Source organism: Leucoraja erinacea, chromosome 15 (assembly GCF_028641065.1).
Source record: "Leucoraja erinacea ecotype New England chromosome 15, Leri_hhj_1, whole genome shotgun sequence".
Classification (NCBI taxonomy): Eukaryota; Metazoa; Chordata; class Chondrichthyes; order Rajiformes; family Rajidae; genus Leucoraja; species Leucoraja erinaceus.
The window spans coordinates 1,790,019-1,811,160 of NC_073391.1; the positions used below are offsets into that span (position 1 = coordinate 1,790,019).

Genomic DNA, 21,142 nt, shown 5'->3' on the forward strand with positions numbered 1-21,142 from the left:
TATTACACTTCTCCGCCCACCTGGCCAATCGCTCCAGATCCTGCTAAAATCATTCACAACCATCTTCACACACACACACACACACACACTCTGTTTTACCTGTTATGTAATGACTTTTAATAAATAGAGCTTAAAAAGAGAAAATATGCTTTCTAATATTGTGTGATTTTAAACACACACTTAAGCAGTATTGAAGAGTTGTCAGTAAGGTATTTGATCACCGTGTCAAAATACTAGTGGTTTATTTTCTTTTTGATACACGCTGTAGGTGATATTTTCTGAGGTACTTTATGCAATTTTGTTTATTTCTTTAAATAAATATTTCTCAGAATTAAAATAGTTGAAAACGATTATCTTTTGAAATGTTAATGTTATGCGTAAATCAATTGCAGAGAGTGCGAATATATCGAGAGCATTTCTGACCCATATTATACCTGCTGTAATCGATATCGTGGACACTTTGGGTTCAATATTAGTGGATTGTACATTTTCCTGCGTTCCATATCAAATATAATGATTTAAAGGGCATAGTGACGAAGCAATACTGAAATTACCAAATCGGCAATCCAGAGACAGAAACTCAAATCTCACTACAGAAACTGTAGATTTTGTATCCAATTATTGAGAGGAGATGGGAGTGAGGGAGCATTGCTCCAAAAACCCAACTAATTTGTCTGACTGTTATTGGTGACTTGTAATATCCTACTACATCAAAGTAACAAAAGGATAAAACTGTATGGATAACTAGGTATTAATTTAGGTGCCATATTCAGACAGGGAAACACCCACTGAATTTGGTTCATCTCTGGGATTGATGCCTAAATGATGGTCTCACTTATTGAATTATACTAGCAAATTGCCAGACTCCATTCTGTTCTTTACAACTGGCAATATCTAGTCTACCAGAGGAGGTGACACAGAAGTATACAGTAGTGTACAGGTAAAAGGGTTTTCAATGTGACTGTATCCCATGTCAATGACATTTCCTCATTACCAGCTGAATCCTGAAGAAGCACCACAAAATACTAACACATGGGCTGTCTCTACATGGGGACTATCAATGTCCTTCACCAAGAATAGTTTGGTAGCACAGCGACTCACATGGGTTCTGTTAGGTTGATTAGTGGCAAGTAAAGAGTGAACTAATGTAAGGGATATTTGCTGATTATTGCTCGATGCAACAAATAAAATAAAGCAGGTCATGCCTGCGTGCACCAAGCACCTGCATATTTAATCCAAAAATTTAATTGTTCCATTCTCTGTACATATGACAATTAAACACTCTTGACCAAGACCTAGATAACATTCCGTCATGTGCTGATAAACAACAAGTGACATTAGTGCCACAAATTTACTGAATGACCTCCAAGTGTGAGTCCCAATTATCTTCCTGTCTAATGTTATGGCATTAATATACCAATGTTCTCTGACAATAGTGTTAGTAGTTGGACCATCCACATAAATACTTTGATAACTCAGAATTTTGGGGGCTTTTTGTTAGTACATTTAATACTTAAATGCTTTCTATCGTGGAGAAGGTGCATGTGAAGATTTGATACTGTATGTGTATTAACTTGGCACCATCCAGAGAAAAGCAGCCCAATTGCTTTTTTCCCTCCATCCTATGTGCATGGTGCGTGCCATCTACAAGGGACATTGCAGTTATTTGGACAGTACCTCCCTAACCCATTGCCTGTACCACCAAGAACAAGTGTATGCAAGATGGGTGTCTCCTGTTTCCCTTCCAAGTAACACACCATCCTGACATCTATATAATTAAAAGTCTAATCTTGACCACTCCCTGTTTTCGCTGTATATTGATTTTAGAAAAAAAAAGCTACCACTTACGGCTGTGATTTTTGGCCATCTTACTCAGAGTCCCCCTCCGCTCATCAGGGTCAGAGGATTTTTCACTGATGAAAAATAAAAGACTTATTAATGTTTAAAAAATGTTGAGATTCTCTCTCCTGTCAATCACGCCCCTTCCGGGGGGAGGGACTATAAAACCAGGAAATGTGGACATGGCTCAGTCTCTGCTAGATGGGGGAGGGTCATGACACCCAGACTGAGCTGTGAATCAACTGAACACACTGAATGTCTACTGAACTGTGAGTGGTTTTTATGGTGGTTTTACCCTGCTTGAAATGGTATGAAACTGCACTTGAATTTGGTGGCCTTGCACCTTGCTTGAAGTGATACCCTGCTTGAAGTGGTACTGCATTTGAATTTGGTGGCCTTGCACCCTGCTTGGAAAGGAATTTCAAGGAATAGCCGTGACTCATCTGCCAGCTCACCTGCTGTGAGTGAGTGAGCTGGCAGCACACCAGGCTTGAGTGACTGAGTTGCCAGCCCAAGAATCCATTTGGCCCACAATGTCCATACTAGCCCTCTGGAAACCAGTTCCTTTAGCCCACAACACCCATATTAGCGCACCATAAAGCCCCCCCACTGGCCACCAATATTGGAATTGGTGGAGAGGTGGAATATTGCGTTGGGGGACCAGCCCTCCCGTGTGAACATGAGACCCAACGGGTCCCACAGTCTAGCTGATTTATATTGCTGATCCTTCGTTGATGCTGAACTACTTTGATGTTTCGCGCCATGCTTCAAAGCAGGGAGGCTGTCGCAATAATTACATCTACACAATTGTATGAGCAAATAAAGCAGATTTGTTGAACAAGATTCCAATCAAGCTAGACGTAATATACAGCCTATCTTGAGAGAAATCGGCAGAGTTGTGAGCCAAATGAATCTCAACAGACATACAACTGAAATTTTGAGGCTTTGTCTTGTTACAATTGAGGAAGTAATGGGCCTGTCCCACTTAGGCGACTTTTTAGGCGACTACAGCATTCGCCACATCGTCGTCACAAGTTTGTGGGTGGTTGCCGGAGAGTCGCCTTCATGGTCGTGAGTAGTTTTCGCATTCTCGGAACTAGTCGCAGATTCATTCTGGTCGGTGCTAATTTTTCAACATGTTGAAAAGTTAGCGACGACCAGAATGAAGCCGCCATGGAGAGTAGCGAGAATTTGCGTGTCATAGGTGCAGTGGTAGTGGGGTGGCAGGAGGTCGTAGGTTCTCGTAGGTTGTCGCTCGTGCTGACTGGTGAATTCCATTGGCTCTTTGGGGGAAAAAAAACTTAAACAGTAGTTTTCAGAACCAAGGATAACCAACCGGTAATGTTAATGTCCGCTGAGCTTCACAGCCGTGTATCTCTGGTTTCTTAAAAGTTGTCTCCACTCCTCCCCACCCCTGACTCCCCGTTCTCCCCCCTCTCCCCTCCTCTTTTAAAGGAGTGACCCTTCCCGTAATCAGTGCTTTCACCGTCTTAATTACAACACCAACCTTCCTGTTCATCGTGGTGTGTGTCTGTATCACATTGCGTTTGCACTGTGTGAATTTCTCTCAGACAGAGCTCCCCCGCCATTCTCTCAGACTTGCCCTGTCTCCCGTCTGCATAACTGGCTGGTGAAGGAAGCGATGTGTGTGTGTGTGTGCGTGTGTGTTCCACTCTGACAGTCGCCAGTATTTCAGGAACCTGCTATGACTTGACAGTTGCCGGCAGTCGCCTGAAAAATTGCCTAAGTAGGACAGGCCCATTATGTCTTCACGTCAGTAGATTAATCTAAACTTCAAGAAATTAAACTTTTAACAGTAAAGTGTTAAGGTTCATTTCTTAAAACAGCCAACTCACAATAGGTTAGGTGCAACCAACACAAGCTTTACTTATGTTTAAGAAGGAACTGCAGATGCTGGAAAATTAAAAGTAGACAAAAATGCTGGAGAAACTCAGCGGGTGAGGCAGCATCTATGGAGTGAAGGAAATAGGCGACGTTTCAGGTTGAGACTCTTCTTCAGACTGATGTGGGGCTGGGGGGGGGGTGAGAGATGGGAAGAAAAAGGAAGAGGCGGAGACAGTGGGCTGTGGGAGAGCTCGGAAGGGGAGTGGAAAAGTGAAAACAGGGACTACCTAAAATTGGAGGTCAATGTTCATACCACTGTGGTGCAAACTACCCAAGTGAAATATGAGGTGCTGCTCCTCCAATTTACATTGGGCCTCACTCTGGCCATGGAAGAGGCCCAGGACAGAAAGGTCTGATTCGGAATGGGAGGGGGTGTTGAAGGGCCGAGCCACCGGGAGATCAGTTTGGTTATTGCGAACCAGAGTGAGGCCCACTGTAAATGAACATTGACTTCTCCAATTTTAGGTAGTCCCTGTTTTCCCTTCTCTCCCCCCCCCCCCCCCCTCCCCATCCCCCACATCAGTCTGAAGAAGGGTCTCGACCCGAAACATCGTCTATTTCCTTCGTTCCATAGATGCTGCCTCACCCGCTGAGTTTCTCCAGCATTTTTGTCTACCCAAGCTTTACTGATCATTAGCCGGCGAGAGTGCCAGAGAGATTTATGCCAGTTGGAAGAGTGGGCTGAAAGATGGCAGATGGAGTTTAATGCTGATAAGTGTGAGGTGCTACATCTTGGCAGGATAAATCAAAATAGGACGTACATGGTAAATGGTAGGGAAGTGAAGAATGCAGGTGAACAGAGGGATCTGGGAATAACTGTGCACAGTTCCCTGAAAGTGGAATCTCATGTAGATAGGGTGGTAAAGAAAGCTTTTGGTGTGCTGGCCTTTATAAATCAGAGCATTGAGTATAGAAGTTGGGATGTAATGTTAAAATTTTACAAGGCATTGATGAGGCCAATTCTGAAGTATGGTGTACAATTTTGGTCGCCAAATTATAGGTAGGATGTCAACAAAATAGAGAGAGTACATTTACTAGAATGTTGCCTGGGTTTCAGCAACTAAGTTACAGAGAAAGGTTGAACAACAAGTTAGGGCTTTATTCTTTGGAGCGCAGAAGGTTAAGGGGGGACTTGATAGAGGTCTTTAAAATGATGAGAGGGATAGACAGAGTTGACGTGGATAAGCTTTTCCCACTGAGTAGGGAAGATTCAAACAAGGGGACATGACTTGAGAATTAAGGGACAGAAGTTTAGGGGTAACATGAGGGGGAACATCTTTACTCAGAGAGTGGTGGCTGTGTGGAATGAGCTTCCAGTGAAGGTGGTGGAGGCAGGTTCGTTTTTATAATTTAAAAATAAATTGGATCGTTATATGGACGGGAAAGGAATGGAGGGTTATGGTCTGAGCGCAGGTATATGGGACTAGGGGAGAATACGTGTTCAGCACGGACTAGAAGGGTCGAGATGGCATGTTTCTGTGCTGTAATTGTTATATGGTTATATATGATACAAAGTCAAGTATACAACAGACTTGGCTTTCCTGATCTACCACTCTAATGAATGAAGACATACAACATATTTTATAGTGTTTTGGAAAATTGTTAGATGTTTATACAGAATACAGCAATGACGTTTAATAGAAATCAATCACATTCAAACTATGCTTGTCACTGATACAATACACTTGTCATCTTGTGGTTCTATCAATCACAAACTGTTGATCACATTCTAAACAACATCATTTACAGAAGCTACCACCTTCTCAGGAAATACATCCTGTCCCACCATTGTCAATGGTATTTTACTTGGGCATAACAGAAAGCAGCTTGAATGCAGGCCTCCAATTTCCTGATTCCCACATCTTTGTAACTTCAGCTTATTCAGAACCCAAAGAAAGTCAAATTACTCATTACTTAATAAAATATCTTGCATTATAATTTATAATATAACTAGGATTATCTCATTCCTATTATCATTTTAATGATAACACTACAGTCCTTGGTTGGTATACAGTGAAGGCTTCAGGCATTTCAGTACATAGATTAATACAACAATCAGCAGTGCAATAGATCCATAGTGAATTATCATTCCCCATATTCCGCCAAACATGTTAAATGGCCACAATTCTCCATCTTTATTGAAGTCGTGCTTCTCTTGCTCTACCTCCGTAATCTTCTTCATTTCTCTGGTGATATGTGCTGCTAAATCTGTAATGTTGGAGGATTCATCGAGAATGTAAGTGCAGCATTTGCGTCCTATAATAGCACAAGTCCCTCCTATTATCCTATAGGGCAAAGTGCAACCATTTCAGCCATCATGGATGAGGGCCTTTTGCTTGTAGGTAAAGGCGTCCACAGTTTCATTAACCAATTTCTCCAATCCAGAGGTCATATTAATCAATTCCCCTGATAGACTGGCTGTCCCATAAAGTGGAAAAGCATTCATCCAGAATCGCTCTGACTCCAATATACTTAGCACTCATCAGGATATACAATTCAGTTAGATGCTACACAGTTCACATGTGAGGGACAACAAAGGTCAAATAACAGCATCCCCTTCAGTTGTAGGTTGGCCTGATCAACCTTTCCCAGTTCTTCTCATCCCCAGGTGCATACCAGGTAACTATGGGTATGCCCAGAATCCACATACAAAATACGTCTCATTTATTGGACACAGTGGCCACTAGCACTAACCTTGGTGCAGGTGCTTCTTTTGTCACCATAACAGGTAGCATTAACTGCTCTGGGAGCAATCCACTAATTTAAGCTGTGGTATTTCCCAAACCCTGGTCACATTTACCTTCCATCCTGGCTTAAAAGAGGCCGTATATCATTCATCCTTCATATATGGGTCCTTGAGTTTGCCATTCTGAAGGAATTAATTGCTGTTTTATTGCTAAAACAATGTAAGGTCAGAATCTCTGTAAGGTTAAGGGGTATTGTTAGGGGTATTTCACATCCACCATTATATGGGATAAAGTGCTTTGCAAATTGCCATCTGCAATAAAAAATAGTTTGTTTTCTAAAATAAAAAGTGCTGCTCATAAGTTGTTTGGGGTTTGTGATACCCATTTCTCCAATTTTGATCTGCCTATTTACCTGGCACCATATTTTGGGATCTGTGATGTCCAGTAACGATGCAGTCAGTAGAAGGCAAGCCTAACAATGAAGAATTATCTCTAATCAGCAAACCAGGAAGTAAAACCCCACGTTATAATTCATTTTTGACTGTCTTACAGAAATCAAAATATAGATTGGGACATACACATGGGATTAACATAGAAAATAAGTGCAGGAGTAGGCCAATTGGCCCTTCGAGCTTGTACCGCCATTCATTGTGATCATGTTGATCATCCACAATCAGTAACCTGTGCCTGCCTTCTCCCCATATCCCTTGATTCTGCTAGCCCCAAGAGCTCTATCTAGCTCTCTTTTAAATTAATTCAGTGAATTGGCCTCTACTGCCTTCTGTGGCAGAGAATTCCACAAATTCACAACTCTCTGGGTGACATTTTTTTTCTTTCTCATCTCAATTTTAAATACCCTTCCCATTATTCTTAGACTGGGGCCTCTGGTTCTGGACTCCCCCAACATTGGGAAATTTTTTCCTGCATCCAGCTTGTCCAGTCCTTTTATAATTTTCTAATTTCCTGTAAGATTCCCTCTCATTCTTCTAAATTCCAGTGAATACAAGCCCATTCTTTCCAACCTTTCCTTATATTCCCGCCATCCCGGGGATTAACCTCGTGAACCTACGCTGCACTGCCTCAATAGCAAGGATGCCCTTCCTCAAATTAGGAGACCAAAACTGCACATAATACTCCAGATGTGGTCTCACCAGGGCCCTGTACAACTGCAGAAGGACCTCTTTACTCCGATACTAAAATCATCTTGTTATGAAGGCCAACATGCCATTAGTTTTCTTCACAGTTGCTGTACCTGCATGTTTACTTTCAGTGACTGGTGTACAAGAACACCCAGGTCTCGTTGCACTTCCCTTTTTCCTAATCTGACACCATTGAAATAATAATCTGCCTCCTTGTTCGTGCCGCCAAAATGGATAATCTCACATTTATCTACATTATACTGCATCCGCCATGCATCTGCCCACTCACTCAACCTGTCCAAGTCACCCTGCAACCTCCTAGCATCCTCTTTGCAGTTCACACTGCCACCCAGTTATGTGTTATCTGCAAATTTGCTAGTGTTACTTTTAATCCCATCATCTATTAATATATATTGTAAATAGTTGCAGCCCCAGCACCGAGCCTTGCGGCACTCCACTCGCCACTGCCTGCCATTCTGACAGGGACTCGTTTATTCCTACCCTGTTTCTTGTCTGCCAACCAATTCTCTATCCATGTCAATATAGATTAAGGTACAAGCTGAAATATAACCGGACACTTTCAAAAGCTAAAACTTGAATAGAAGCTTTAGCATAGAGTAGAAGAATAACTGTTCACATTAAGTTCAGTAATAATTATGATGGATATCATCAACATCTTGTCTCCATCTCATTCAGCAAGTGTTAGCTTTTTCAGCAGTCTTTGCATTAGGAATAGTGTAAACTAGACTAAGTGCGACCGTTGGGACCCAGGTTCACACGGGAGGGCTGGTCTCCCCACGCAATATTCCACCTCTCCACCAATTCCAATGTTGGGGGCCAGTGGAGGAGGGGGGGGGGGGGGGGGACTTTCTGGAGCACTAGCATGGATGTTGTGATTAAGCACAGTGAGTGCAGGGCGAACAATCCATTTCAACTGAAGTCGAGTCGGTCCATTTCAAGTCGAGTCGGTCCATTTCAAGTCGAGTCGGTCCATTTCAAGGCGAGTCGAGCAACACCAACGTCAAGCTTAGAATCACAGTTGTGGACTCTCCCTCGCGATCTTCCAGAGTGACTGACTCGCGTCCAGGCATCCGGGGTTTTATAGTCCTGCCCCCCTGGAAGGGGCGTTACCTTCATCATGGTGATTGACAGGTGAGAGGATCAACCAGCTGATCTCTGGATTTTTAAAATATTCATAACTTTTTTTTAAATTCGATCGGAAAAATCCTCAGGGCCCCCTCAGCGGAGAAGGACTGTGAGTAAGATAGCCAAAAATCATAGTGATAATGGGTAGCGTTTTTTCTAAAATCGACATACAGCGCAGATAGGAAGTGGTCAAAATGATACTTTTAGTTATATAGATACTCAGTATATTAATTGATTTCTTATTAATTGCTTCTGTGTAAACTATGCGTATGCTGCTGCCAGACGTTGCCATTAGTTTTGCATAGTAAGGGTGAATACTGCTGTTTTTGCATTAATTACAGCAGTAAATTCTGCGCGTAGGTAAATAATCGTCAATTTTAGCTGGTGTTGCTTGAAGCCAAAACCAATCCAATTCATTACCACTAATTTTCACAATTTTTATCAGTTATTTCAACTTGAAGGTTAAGTCAGATCCCAGTATTACTCTGAACAGGAGCCACATCCCCAAAACGTCACTGTCCATAGTATCTGGAGATGCTACCTGGTCCGCTGAATTACTCCAGCACATTGTCTCTTTTTCCCAACATTATACATAAGTAGTTCTAAACTATTATGCGTAGGGTTTCAGTTGAGAAGAAATTCTCCCTCTCTCCCCATGGTAATAAAAATATAATAATTTGAAGAGAATACAATTACTGGAAGTAGAATAAATATTTTGTGGTGGGTTGGGCTGTTCTGTTCAAGTCTTGATTTGTATTTAACTTGCTTCCAGCATTTCCAGGTCCATATAACCATATAACAATTACAGCACGGAAACAGGTCATCTCAGCCCATCTAGTCTGTGCCGAACACTTACACTCACCTAGTCCCATCTACCTGTACTCGGATTATAACCCTCCATTCCTTTCCCGTCCACTGTGGACTGTTTATTCCCAAACAGTCCACAGGTCTGTTTGGGAATAAATGGCATGCAAAATAATTCTAATTGTTTTGTTCAAAATGCTGTTAAATTCAATATTTAAAATAAAATGTTTGTATTTTTATATATTTGGGAGTGATGTATCTAGAGTATAGTTGTATTAATAAGGCTGGAAATGGGTTTTTTAAACACAAGGGTGTAATACACAATACCTGGATTTTAATGAGATGTTCATGTAACTGGGTTTCAGGACTTCAGGGAAGAAAGGTAAGCATGCGGTAAGTTACATTTCTTTACATCGTTTGGCTTAATGCTTTTCATAATTTTAATGTCTGGCTACATTGAAAAAACATGACCACTGCAAATCTGAACCTGAGGATTTGCTGATCTCAGGGGCTTCCCAGTGTATTTTTGGGTTGGGCTATTCTAGTCTACCAGATTCAGTGGTCCATTGAGGCCATTTGAGGGTTTAAATTCGACTCCAGACTGTCTGGGACAGTCATGCGAGTTCTCAATCCAAAGGCGATGGGACCAGGGAAATGGAGAACGTAGCCAACAACTCGGGTAGTCCAAAATAGGATTGGAGATGATCAATACAGTGGCACATCCAATGGAGCTGCTGTCTTACAGCTCTGGCAGCCCAGCTCCATTCTGATCTCTGGTGCTGTTAATGTGGAGTTTGCATGTGTTTCCATTGAGTGCTGTGGTCAATTCCCAGATGCTAACGATGTGAGTGGGTGGATCCTTTAAATAGGATGGGAACAATAGATTAAATCATTCCCCTCATAGCTTCCGCCTTTGTCCTCTGGTTCTTGATTCCCCTACCCTGGGTAAAAATAAACTGTACATCTACATTATCTATTCCCCTCATGATCTTATACACCTCCATAACGATCACCCCTCATCCTCCTGCACTCCGAGCCTGCCCAAACTCACCTATAGCTCTTGTCCTGGCAACATCCTTGTAAATCGTCTCTGCACTCTGATGGGCTGAATGGCATCCTGAATAATTTAAAAAAAAAGTAAGTTTCAGGAAGTATATGGAATCACTTGCTAGTTAAATTATGAAATTAGTTTTAAAGTGAATCCAAAACAAAGCTGCTAGCAGCTTTTAAAGGATCCTACAGGTATATCATCGCTAATAGATCAAAACGCTACCAATAACTTCTGAATGCCTGGAAGTGTACAATTAGTAAAAATAAAAACTCGACTATGACCAGTTTTGTGGATGGTCTATCAATTAGTGCAATATGTTTAGCCCAACCTGAAATTCTTTGAAAATGTAATTTGATCAGACAATTCCTCTAATTCTAAAGCTGATTCGTGCTTTTTGGTTATTAATGCCTTTCTTTTGTTTTTATTTTTTTCTCTCTGTTCTCCACTGGCACAGACCATCCTGCCTACCCATACCAATCATTGTCCCTCTCCTCTCTCCGATCTCCCTAGCTCTATCAATGCAGCCAACAGCTATTAGCATGAGTTGAAATTATGAATGTTTTTTTCAGTTTTGCACTTCATACTTGACACAGCTGTCGTCAATATTTCTCATGGAAGAAACCATCCATTTACATATAGCAACCAAAACAGATAATTTGATTCATCTTGTCTTTGACAGTATAACAATGTTACCCTTCACCCATATCTATTTCTTATTTTCTCATAAATTTATCTATCATAAGTACTTCTTTGTTATTCATAATAGCTTATGTTGATTTGATGGTGTAGTTTGAATTCATCGTTCAAATTTTTTTTTTTGCAGTTTGAAAGCATCTTTTTTTTAAATTGTAGAGATGCACCATGACTGTTAACTAGAAAAGGCATTATCAAACAAATCAACATTTTGTCATGACAGATTTGAATTATTTTCCCATTTTTTGATAACATAAAATTAGTAAAATCAAGCATGAGGCTAATGGATCCTTGTAATGGTTCACTCACATTTTTTAGATGAGCAATCTAGTTTTTGGCTCCAGTTCAACAGCAGTTTTGTTGAACTGGGATTCCATCTAAAATCACTTGTGAGATATTATTTTCAGAGTAATTATGGATAAGGAATAAATTATTCTTTCAACAACTATTCCATGATTTTAATATCTGGGTGGATTTTTCATTGCTGTTTTGAACCTGATGTAATCCTGTGGCAATATGAAATGAGTAAAACATTAGTTTATTTTGAGGAGCAGCTGTCTATTTATGTATTTCAGTTCTGACATATAATTTGATAATGCCCATCTCACAGTTGCCTTTAGCTGTGTGTGTTTGCAGGCATAAGAGATATGCACAGCTTTTTGCATGTTTTATTCCTCAGTGAATAGACCTTAACACCCATGGTTATACTGTGATGTATGTTGTCTCAATGCCAAACCTATACTGTTTGTGTACTGAATCCAGGAGGAGTGTGTCCATAAATTCCCAACCAAAACTGGAGATTATTAATTTGATGGTAAAAATTGTAAACTGATTGCCTGAAATAATCTTGAGTAAGCAGAAAAAGAGGGCGGTTAAAAGTTGAAACATTTTTCAGTTGAGGTTATCGATATACATTAGCTTCTAAGTTTGAATCAGTACCATCAGATGTATTGGAAAATAGTAATTAAGGTAAGGCTCTAAATTTTAAATTATATTTGCATCTATACTTGGTGTAATGCCGATGTATTAATTGGTGCTTTGGTGGATTTCAGCTTTGGACGTAGGAAATGTTTGTTTTATCATGACGGTAATATAAATGTATTGACAGTCTGATCTGAACTGGTTAAAATAAGTAGCTTTATCTGCTAATTAAAAATTCCTGGAGAAATGGTCAGAGCATTAGAAAAGAGTATTTTCCAAAAAATAGAGAAATGGAGTCAGACCTACAAATACAGATTTGAAATCTGAAGAGGCCAATATTATTTATTTTCACGTGTGATGCTTTGTACTAACATAGTACAGGTTTATTCCTGAGACACTGAGCACATCTGCAATACCATCACCAGGGTCAACATTGAAAACCACCTATCAAAATATTTCCTGCATGCCTTTGTTGTCGGGGGCATTTGCAATAAACTTTGAAATGCTGTATCAGCCCCTTTTTATTTTTAAAATGATGTAGCTTATTACTGTGCAATAAATTTTCTACTTAACATGTGTCCAATTTTCATGATTTTATTACAGTTTTACTCCAAAATGGTGCTAATCTTCATATCCGTAATACCGATGGAAGAACTGCATTAGATCTAGCAGACTCATCTGCTAAAACACTATTGACAGGTCAGTTAATTTTAGATCTATTTCATCGATTCGTTGCAGAATGTGAACCGAAGTGGGGGGAAAAGATGAAGTATTCCAGTATGCTAAGTGAAATTATGTGGTCATTCTTTTGGTAAGTTGCTCTTGCATGTCTTCTGGTGGGTATTTGAAGTCTAACTTTAGTAGGGTCCAGCCTGCATCATAGATATTGAAATAGAAAATAAAAGGGCAATATGCAGATCACATTTATTTTTGCAATGCTATTTGGAACGGTAAATGTGAAATGGACTGCTACCTGTTTCAGTTGATCTGGGATATGTAGAAACATGGAGAAATATTAGATATTGCAAGTTTTCATGATTTGAATTGGATCTTAAAACATTTACCGGGTTACACTAATTTTTACAGGTGAATACAAAAAAGATGAACTACTAGAGACTGCAAGGTATGGACATATTGCTTTCTATTTCTTAATTTTGAGAATAGGCCAGATTTTGGTTTGTTTTTCATTCCCTATGTTCTTGGAAAGGAAGTGTCAAATGTATATTCGACTATGATTAGATTGGATTTCGAGTATTTGCCCAATTCTGGACCATGCCACAAAGGTTTGGAATAATTGTAGGAAAGATGCAGTGCGACTGTGCTGCTCTTAAATTGAAAGTGATGCATTGATTGAGCGACTGGAAGCCTTCCAGAATAGTCATCTGTTTAAATGCAATTTGTATTCTACCTCACAAAGCATGACATCATACATGCAACCATAGATACACAAAATGTAATAACCTTAATATGTGAGAAGTTTCAAGTTTGCAGCAATTAACCAGTGAATTACATTACCTTCATGAACAACAAAAGTGCAATTGAATTGTATAGGTGAATTAGTGAAATTAGTCAGACATATGCATAACTGTAATTGTAAGATAGTATTTTTACTTTGGAATTAGCGCCTTTTAAGAGCACAACTTCAACTAGACTAAGTAAATACTGTAAATGTTACAGAATAGGATAATATATAAAAGAAAGCAAGGAGTGGACAGTTAAATTAATATTTCTTGTGATTGCAGGCCAGTGCATATTGTAATTGAATTATGTAATTTAAATAAGTTAGTGGATTATAGGGGGAAAGTTCTGTGGGGTATGTGGCATAGTAATTAGCTGTAATTATTATAAAACCTGTTCAATAAAATATGTTGGATGATATGTCCAATTTTGTGGTAAATCAATTATGCATTATCCTATGCTGGAGGGCATCCCGAAATCTTGTTTGCTGACCACCTAAATGAGGCAAATATGAAACAACTTGTGGGCATTGTTTCTAAAGAAATATTTTAGCAAAAGGTCTGTTTAGGCAAAATCCTCAGTGCTTCCAGCTTCTTCGTGCGTATGGCGTGAACAGCCTACAGTTGTAGGACAACTTGTTCTATTTGATTGTGCAAGCCAGGTTGATTGCATTCGTCGAAACAGGGACCACGTGAATCTCCCACCCCAGTGCTGCCATAAAATTATAGTTGATTATGCTTTTAGATGATGTTAAACATCTAGTCATGACACTATTTTAACATATTTTAAATGCTTTTTCTTCTGTATATTTTGGTCTTTCATCAATATTTCTACAATTAAAAGTAATGATTAGTAACTGTTTTAATAACTTTAACTTGTTCAATAAATTTTAATCTATGTCAGGTTCTCGTAAATCTAAAAGTATGAATCTGATATACCTTTTACAATATAAAAACATTATTTTGCTATGTATACATTTTAATTAGAGCAACACCTTGATTTCTGTTTGCATGAAAAACATTACTTTCCAATAGTGATGCTATGTTTTATTTTACCACAAGGTGTCATTGTAGCACCACAACATGGATGAACAAGGGAATGTTTTAAATTGCATATTTCTGTTAATTGTAAGGTCTTTGTTTTCACTAGAATAAAACAATGTACAGGATGCAGGAGTCCAAACAAGCTGACAAATTCTAGGCACTGAAATACAAATAATCGATATTTCAGGGCAGTTAAATGAAAGTAAACTAGTTATAATTTCCAAATCTATAATTATAAAACTTGTGGTTTTACTAAATTCCATTCACTTGCGCCGCATAGTGAATTGTGCAATTTTAAAATTTGTTTATAGGAATGGAAATGAAGAAAAGTTGATGTCCCTACTTACACCATTGAATGTAAACTGCCATGCTAGTGATGGCCGAAAGGTAAACATATTATTACTGTGAACCAAATGTACGTTAAGTTCTTGAATGTTTATTTCTTAATGAGCCTTTGATAGTGAAATGTTTTTGTGAAATTGATCACTATAGGTAAAGAGACTGTGTTAAGTGATAAGTTTTGGGACAGAAAGGTGTCTGTTAAGCAGTGCCCATCTTGTTTTAAATGGAAGACGGGAAATTATGCCAGCCCCTTTTTTTGGAAGGATATTAGTAGCTATAATGTAATTTGTACGGGTATGAGTCGATATAATGCCATTTGATTGCAGCAAAGTACATGTGTGAGAGGGAGACAAGTGAATCCAATGCAGAACCTTTTTAGAAGGAACATTAGGCATTTAAAGTTATGTAAGAAGAAAGTGCTGATGCTGGTTTAAACCGAAGATAAACACAAAAAGCTGGAGTAACTCAGCGGGACAGGCAGCATCTCTGGGGAGAAGGAATGGGTGTCCCTTCGGATCGATACCCTTCAGACTGGTTAGGGATAAGGGAAACGAGAGATACAGACGGTGATGTAGAGAGATAAAGAACAATGAATGAAAGATATGCAAAAAGGTAACAATAATAATAATAAATTTTATTTATGGGCGCCTTTCAAGAGTCTCAAGGACACCTTACAAATATTTAGCAAGTAGAGGAAAAACATGTCAGCGGAATGAAATAAATAGTAGAGACATGACTAGTACACAAATTAAAGACCGAATTCAATTCAATACACAATATGAGGCAATTCAAGCACAGATGAAAAGGGAGGGGGACGTGGGGCTAAGGATAGGCAGAGGTGAAGAGATGGGTCTTGAGGCGGGACTGGAAGATGGAATTGTGGATCAGTTGGGGGAGGGAGTTCCAGAGCCTGGGAGCTGCCCTGGAGAAGGCTCTGTCCCAAAACTGCGGAGGTTGGATTTGTGGATGGCGAGGAGACCGGCTGATGTGGATCTGAGGGACCGTGAGAGCCTGGGAGCTGCCCTGGAGAAGGCTCTGTCCCCAAAACTGCAGAGGTTGGACTTGTGGATGGAGAGGAGACCGGCTGATGTGGGTCTGAGGGACCGTGAGGGTTGGTAGGGGGAGAGGAGGTCAGTGAGATATGGGGGGGGGCGGATGGTGGAGGGCTTTGTAGGTGAGGACCAGGATATTGTCGGTGATCTGGTGTGAGATGGGAAGCCAGTGAAGTTGTTTGAGGACTGGAGTGATGTGATGCCAGGATTTGGTGTGGGTGATGAGTCGGGCGGCTGCGTTCTGGACCAGTTGGAGTCGGTTGATGTAAGATAAACATTTTGTAGCAAAGATCCTATAGCAAGCAAGATAGATCTAGAAGACCCTGGCTCGTATAGAGCCATCGCACTGTTAAATACTGATCAGAAAATATTAGCAAAGACCCTAGCGAGGAGATTGGGTAAATATGTTAGTAAATTAATAAATGCATATTAAACGGGGTTTATACCCAAGAGATATTCATTTAATAATTTGAGACGTTTGCTTAATATAATGCTTTCGCATAAAATTGAAGAAGAAGACTTATCAATTATTTCATTGGATGCAGAAAAAGCATTTGACCAAGTGAAATGGGATTACCTCTTCAAAGTATTGCAAAAATTTCAATTGGGAGAGAACTTTATCTCATGGGTAAAATTATTATATGACGACTGCTAGAATACTGACCAAGAATATATTATCTTCAAAATTTCAACTATCCAGTGGCAATAGACTGGGATGTGCACTATCGCCCCTGCTATTTGCCCTTGTGATAGAGCCCTTAGCAGAAAGTATAAGAACGCATCCGAATATTCATGGTTATAATACCAAACACTCAAACAATAAAATATCATTATATGCAGATGACATATTATTATACATTACAAAACCGCAAATTGATTATTTTTGGAACAATGGAAGGCAGCCCTGAACTAACTGTTTCAAAAGAATCTATTTAATTACGGGTTAATAACGGGGAAAAAATGTATACTTAAATTCTGGAAAAACGCCCCTATACCAACAATAAATATGTGGATTTCAAATATGTTCGAAACGTTACACCTGGAAGATATGAGACTCCTTCTTGCAGGCAAATCAGACCACTACCAAAAGACGTGGTCTGCATTTATCGACTTACTACAAGTATAAGGTGCAACAGTACTCTGAAAATAAATGGTTCAGGATCTGGTAAGGGGGGATGAAAAATACGGTTGGTGTATCCCTTTCTGCTCTGTCTTCTTAATAGAGCTTTTGTTTCTTTTTCTCTTTTTTCTTTACTACGGCCTATTTCTTAACCTTTTTCTCTAACTCTTCGCGTAATGGGTCTTTTTTCTTGATCACTTTTTCACACAATCACGACACTTTCTTTACTTTTTTTTCTCTTTTTAAAGCTTAAAAATGAAGTGGTACAAGAAGTGTAATGTTATATTTGGCTTATATTAATGTAATGTACTTTACTTCTAATAAATACATTTATTTTAAAAAAAAACGCAAATCAGCATACCAAACATATTAAATTTGATAGAGGAATTTGGTTATTTTTCAGGATATAGAATAAATTGGAATAAAAGCGAAATTATGACGATAAAACCCCAAGAGCCGACTCACCTTTTAAAATTCCCCATTAGAATTGCAACAGAAAAATTTAAATATCTGGGTATTCAAATTACCAGAAAATATAAATCGTTATTTAACACAAACTATATGCCTTTACTAACTAAATTAATTGATTGTTGATTAAATTTTGGAAAACACTTCCGATGTCTTTAATAGGCAGAATAAATGCTATAAAAATGATCTTTCTACCACAAATCTTGTATTTATTTCAATCAATACCAATATACTTACCTAAAAAAATCTTTTAAAAACTCGACTCTGATATCACAAATTTTATATGGGACTATAAATTACATAGAATTCAAAGAAGACACCTGTGCAAACCTAAAGAATTCAGTGGACTGACACTCCCCAATTTTTTGTACTATTATTTGGTAGTGAATATCAAAAATGTAATTCACTGGTTGGACAAGTCTGCCCAACAAGTAGACTGGATAACAATGGAGATGTTCTCCTTTTAACATAGGAGCGATCCTTCTCTCCCCGATAAAACGGAATAATACAATATACAAGAAAAATCCAATTATTCATAGTACAATACGAATTTGGAACCAAATAAAATTAACTGTCAAATTAAGAAATTTATCGCTTCTTTCACCAATAGTTAATAATCCGTCGTTTATCCATCTATTATTGATAAAAACCCATGGGGAAAGAATTGGAATTAAAACGATTGGAGACATGTATGAAATGGGAAATCTTTTGTCATTTCAACAATTACAATTAATTGGTGTTTAATACAACCTGAAAAGTAATCAATATTTTAAATACCTTCAAATCCGAGATTACTTGAAAAAACACACACAAGAATATCAAACCTTAACTTCAGATCTATTAGATGAAGGAATGAACAGAAAGACGGAAGCAATTAATTTAATATCATATGTGTATAACATCATCATTCTAAGTATAGAAATACCATCGACAGAGACAATTAGAAGGGATTGGGAACAAGAATTATCTATAAAAATTTCGAAAGACAAATGGGAAAAATACTTACCATATGTACATAACTTAATTCAATTAAAAAATGTACATAGATTATATTACTCTAAAACTAAACTGAATAAAATGTTTCCAAATGTTTCCCCTATCTGTGATAAATGCTTATCTCAAGATGCTACTATAGTACACTCTTTTGTCTCTTGCATAAAACTTCATAAATTTTGGAATGAAATCTTTGGAATTTTCACAAAATTATTTAAAATAAATTGAACCCCAATACAGAATTGATTATTTTCAGATCAACGGAAGATGGCTATAAGCTGACTTTGTTCCAAAAATGTCTCCTTAATTATGGCTTAATAACGGGAAAGAAATTTATACTTAAATTCTTGAAAAATGCACCCACACCACCGCTCAAAGTATGGATTTCAAATATGACTGAAATGTTACAGCTCGAGGATAAGAGATTCGTTCTATCAGGCAAATCAGACCAACTCTTAAAGATTTGGTCTCCCTTTATCGACTTATTACAAGCATATGGTGCAACACAACCTTAGAAATTAACTGTTTCAGAACCGGGTGAGGGGTGTGTAAAGACACGAAGCAGGTATATCCCTTTTAATTGTTCTCTATCCCTTTTTTAAATCTTGTTTCATCTCTCTATGTTTTCTCTCGGGCTTTATGGGCTCTTTTTTCAACCCCATAGTTCCTAGTCCACTTTTCCACGAACTATCAATATCACTACTTTATTCAATATCTCTTTCTCTCTTTTTCTTGCTACTGTTACTCTTTTTAATTTACTACTAAATTACAAACAAGAAGTTGTACATGAAATGTATTATGCTATTCATGTTTTATATTATTGTACATTGCTTCTAATAAAAATATTTATATTAAAAAAAAAAGATCTCTCGACGAAAAAGAGATAATACGGTCATGGGCAGATTCTTGGGTAAAGTTTTGGCCGCATTTCCGTAACCGGCTTCCGTCTCCGCACCAAAGATCCCATAGAGGAGCAAAGATACTAGTGCGGAGACGGAAGCCGGTTACGGAAACATCCTCGTAAAAATAAAAGTTCTTTGGTAAAAATCTTCTCATTTTCAGAATTATAATTTATTAACACAAATTGTTCCCCCGCAACGTTGATTACACTGCGGGTCGAGTTACTGAAATGAATGAAAAAAAGGTCTACGTTCTGCTCCGTTGCGTACTACACGTCAGCCCATTGCATTTAGAAGGAGTGGCCTATCTTGCTCTGCTATTGGATCTTTGGTTTGTATGGTGAAAACGAAAAGCTAGTGCAAATTGGGTGGGGGAGGGATAGAGAGAGAAGAAATGCCGGGGTTACCTGAAGTGAGAGAAAGCCCAAGCGTAATATGAGATGCTGTTCCACCAATTTGTGTTTGCAATGGAGGAGACTGAGGACAGAAAGGTCTGTGTAAAAATGGGAAGGAGAATTAATGTGTCCAGCAACCGGGCGATTATGTTGTTCAGGCGGGCTGAGCAAAGGTGTTCTGTGAAACGATTATCCAATCTGCGTTTGGTCTCGCCCATGTATAAGAGTCCACATCATGTTTCATACCTGACCAGCATTTCCCTATACTATTTATATCAGAATTGAAGTTATACTCAGCTTGAATGTGGAATATTTGCAAGAACTTAAGCTGCAGCATGCCACAAAATAATCTTTTGTGGATTGTTGCATGCAACAATATCCAAATCTGATTCTGCATGCACTGACAGATTTGCAGGTGTTGTTACTAAGATGCATTGCATATTTGTTGGATCACTGAATATGTCCAGTAGTCCAACTATGATGGATGTACAGATCTTCAGCCAGCAGTTCTGAATATGTATGCAGACAGCTTATTTATTCCTTCTGGTCATGAAATACAGAAGTGTGAGCTGGGCTGGAGGTTGGATACTGGGGAAGGTGAACACACGTGCTCCTGCAATACACCACTGAGTTCCTGATTTTAAGGGCCAGATGCAGTTTAAATCTGGTCCCTCAGCTTTTATGCAAGCTATGGCTGGCATGAGTAAGGTTCCCGACCAAATATCTCCAATACCATTCTCAAAAGGCATTAAAAAAAACAAAAAAAACTAGGGTCTTTGACTGGTGTGCTGTCCAAAAGCCATCAGAGAATTTGGGTATAGGGGCTCGGGATCTGCTGCCAGACATTTCCATTGCTTGTAACTTGCTCTGCCTGGAGATGATTCATCGCCGTAAAAGGTTAGTGTGAAAATGGGAAAAGTGCAGGAAACGGTCTGTTGGGAAAAGGCAACTCAACATAACTCAAAACTATATTTCTGCAATAATTAACAGAATGTGGATGCAGGCTGTTCCTGGGTTGCGAATGCCAGACTTAGACTCCTGTACAGATGAGCTCCAGGAATATTATGATATTCAAAAGTCTGTGTATGCATATGTTCATTCATTCGTTTATACTAATGCAGAACTAATTTCCTCTCTCCACTTGTCAATCCGTTGTTCATTCTTATCAGTCATTTGTGCTTTTGCTA

The 21,142-nt window shown here is 38.8% G+C and overlaps 1 protein-coding gene across 4 annotated transcripts in view; it reads left to right on the forward strand.

Annotated features, from left to right (window-relative positions):
- The window catches only part of LOC129703893 (poly [ADP-ribose] polymerase tankyrase-2-like), a 70,352-nt gene that overhangs the window by 12,504 nt on the left and 36,706 nt on the right, over positions 1 to 21,142 (forward strand). For all 4 annotated transcript variants that reach the window (XM_055646583.1, XM_055646582.1, XM_055646584.1 and 1 more), the window contains 3 exons: positions 12,789 to 12,884; positions 13,272 to 13,308; positions 14,998 to 15,073. In XM_055646583.1, coding sequence (XP_055502558.1) covers positions 12,789 to 12,884; positions 13,272 to 13,308; positions 14,998 to 15,073 — 209 coding nt within the window. The remainder of the gene's footprint in view (positions 1 to 12,788; positions 12,885 to 13,271; positions 13,309 to 14,997; positions 15,074 to 21,142) is intronic.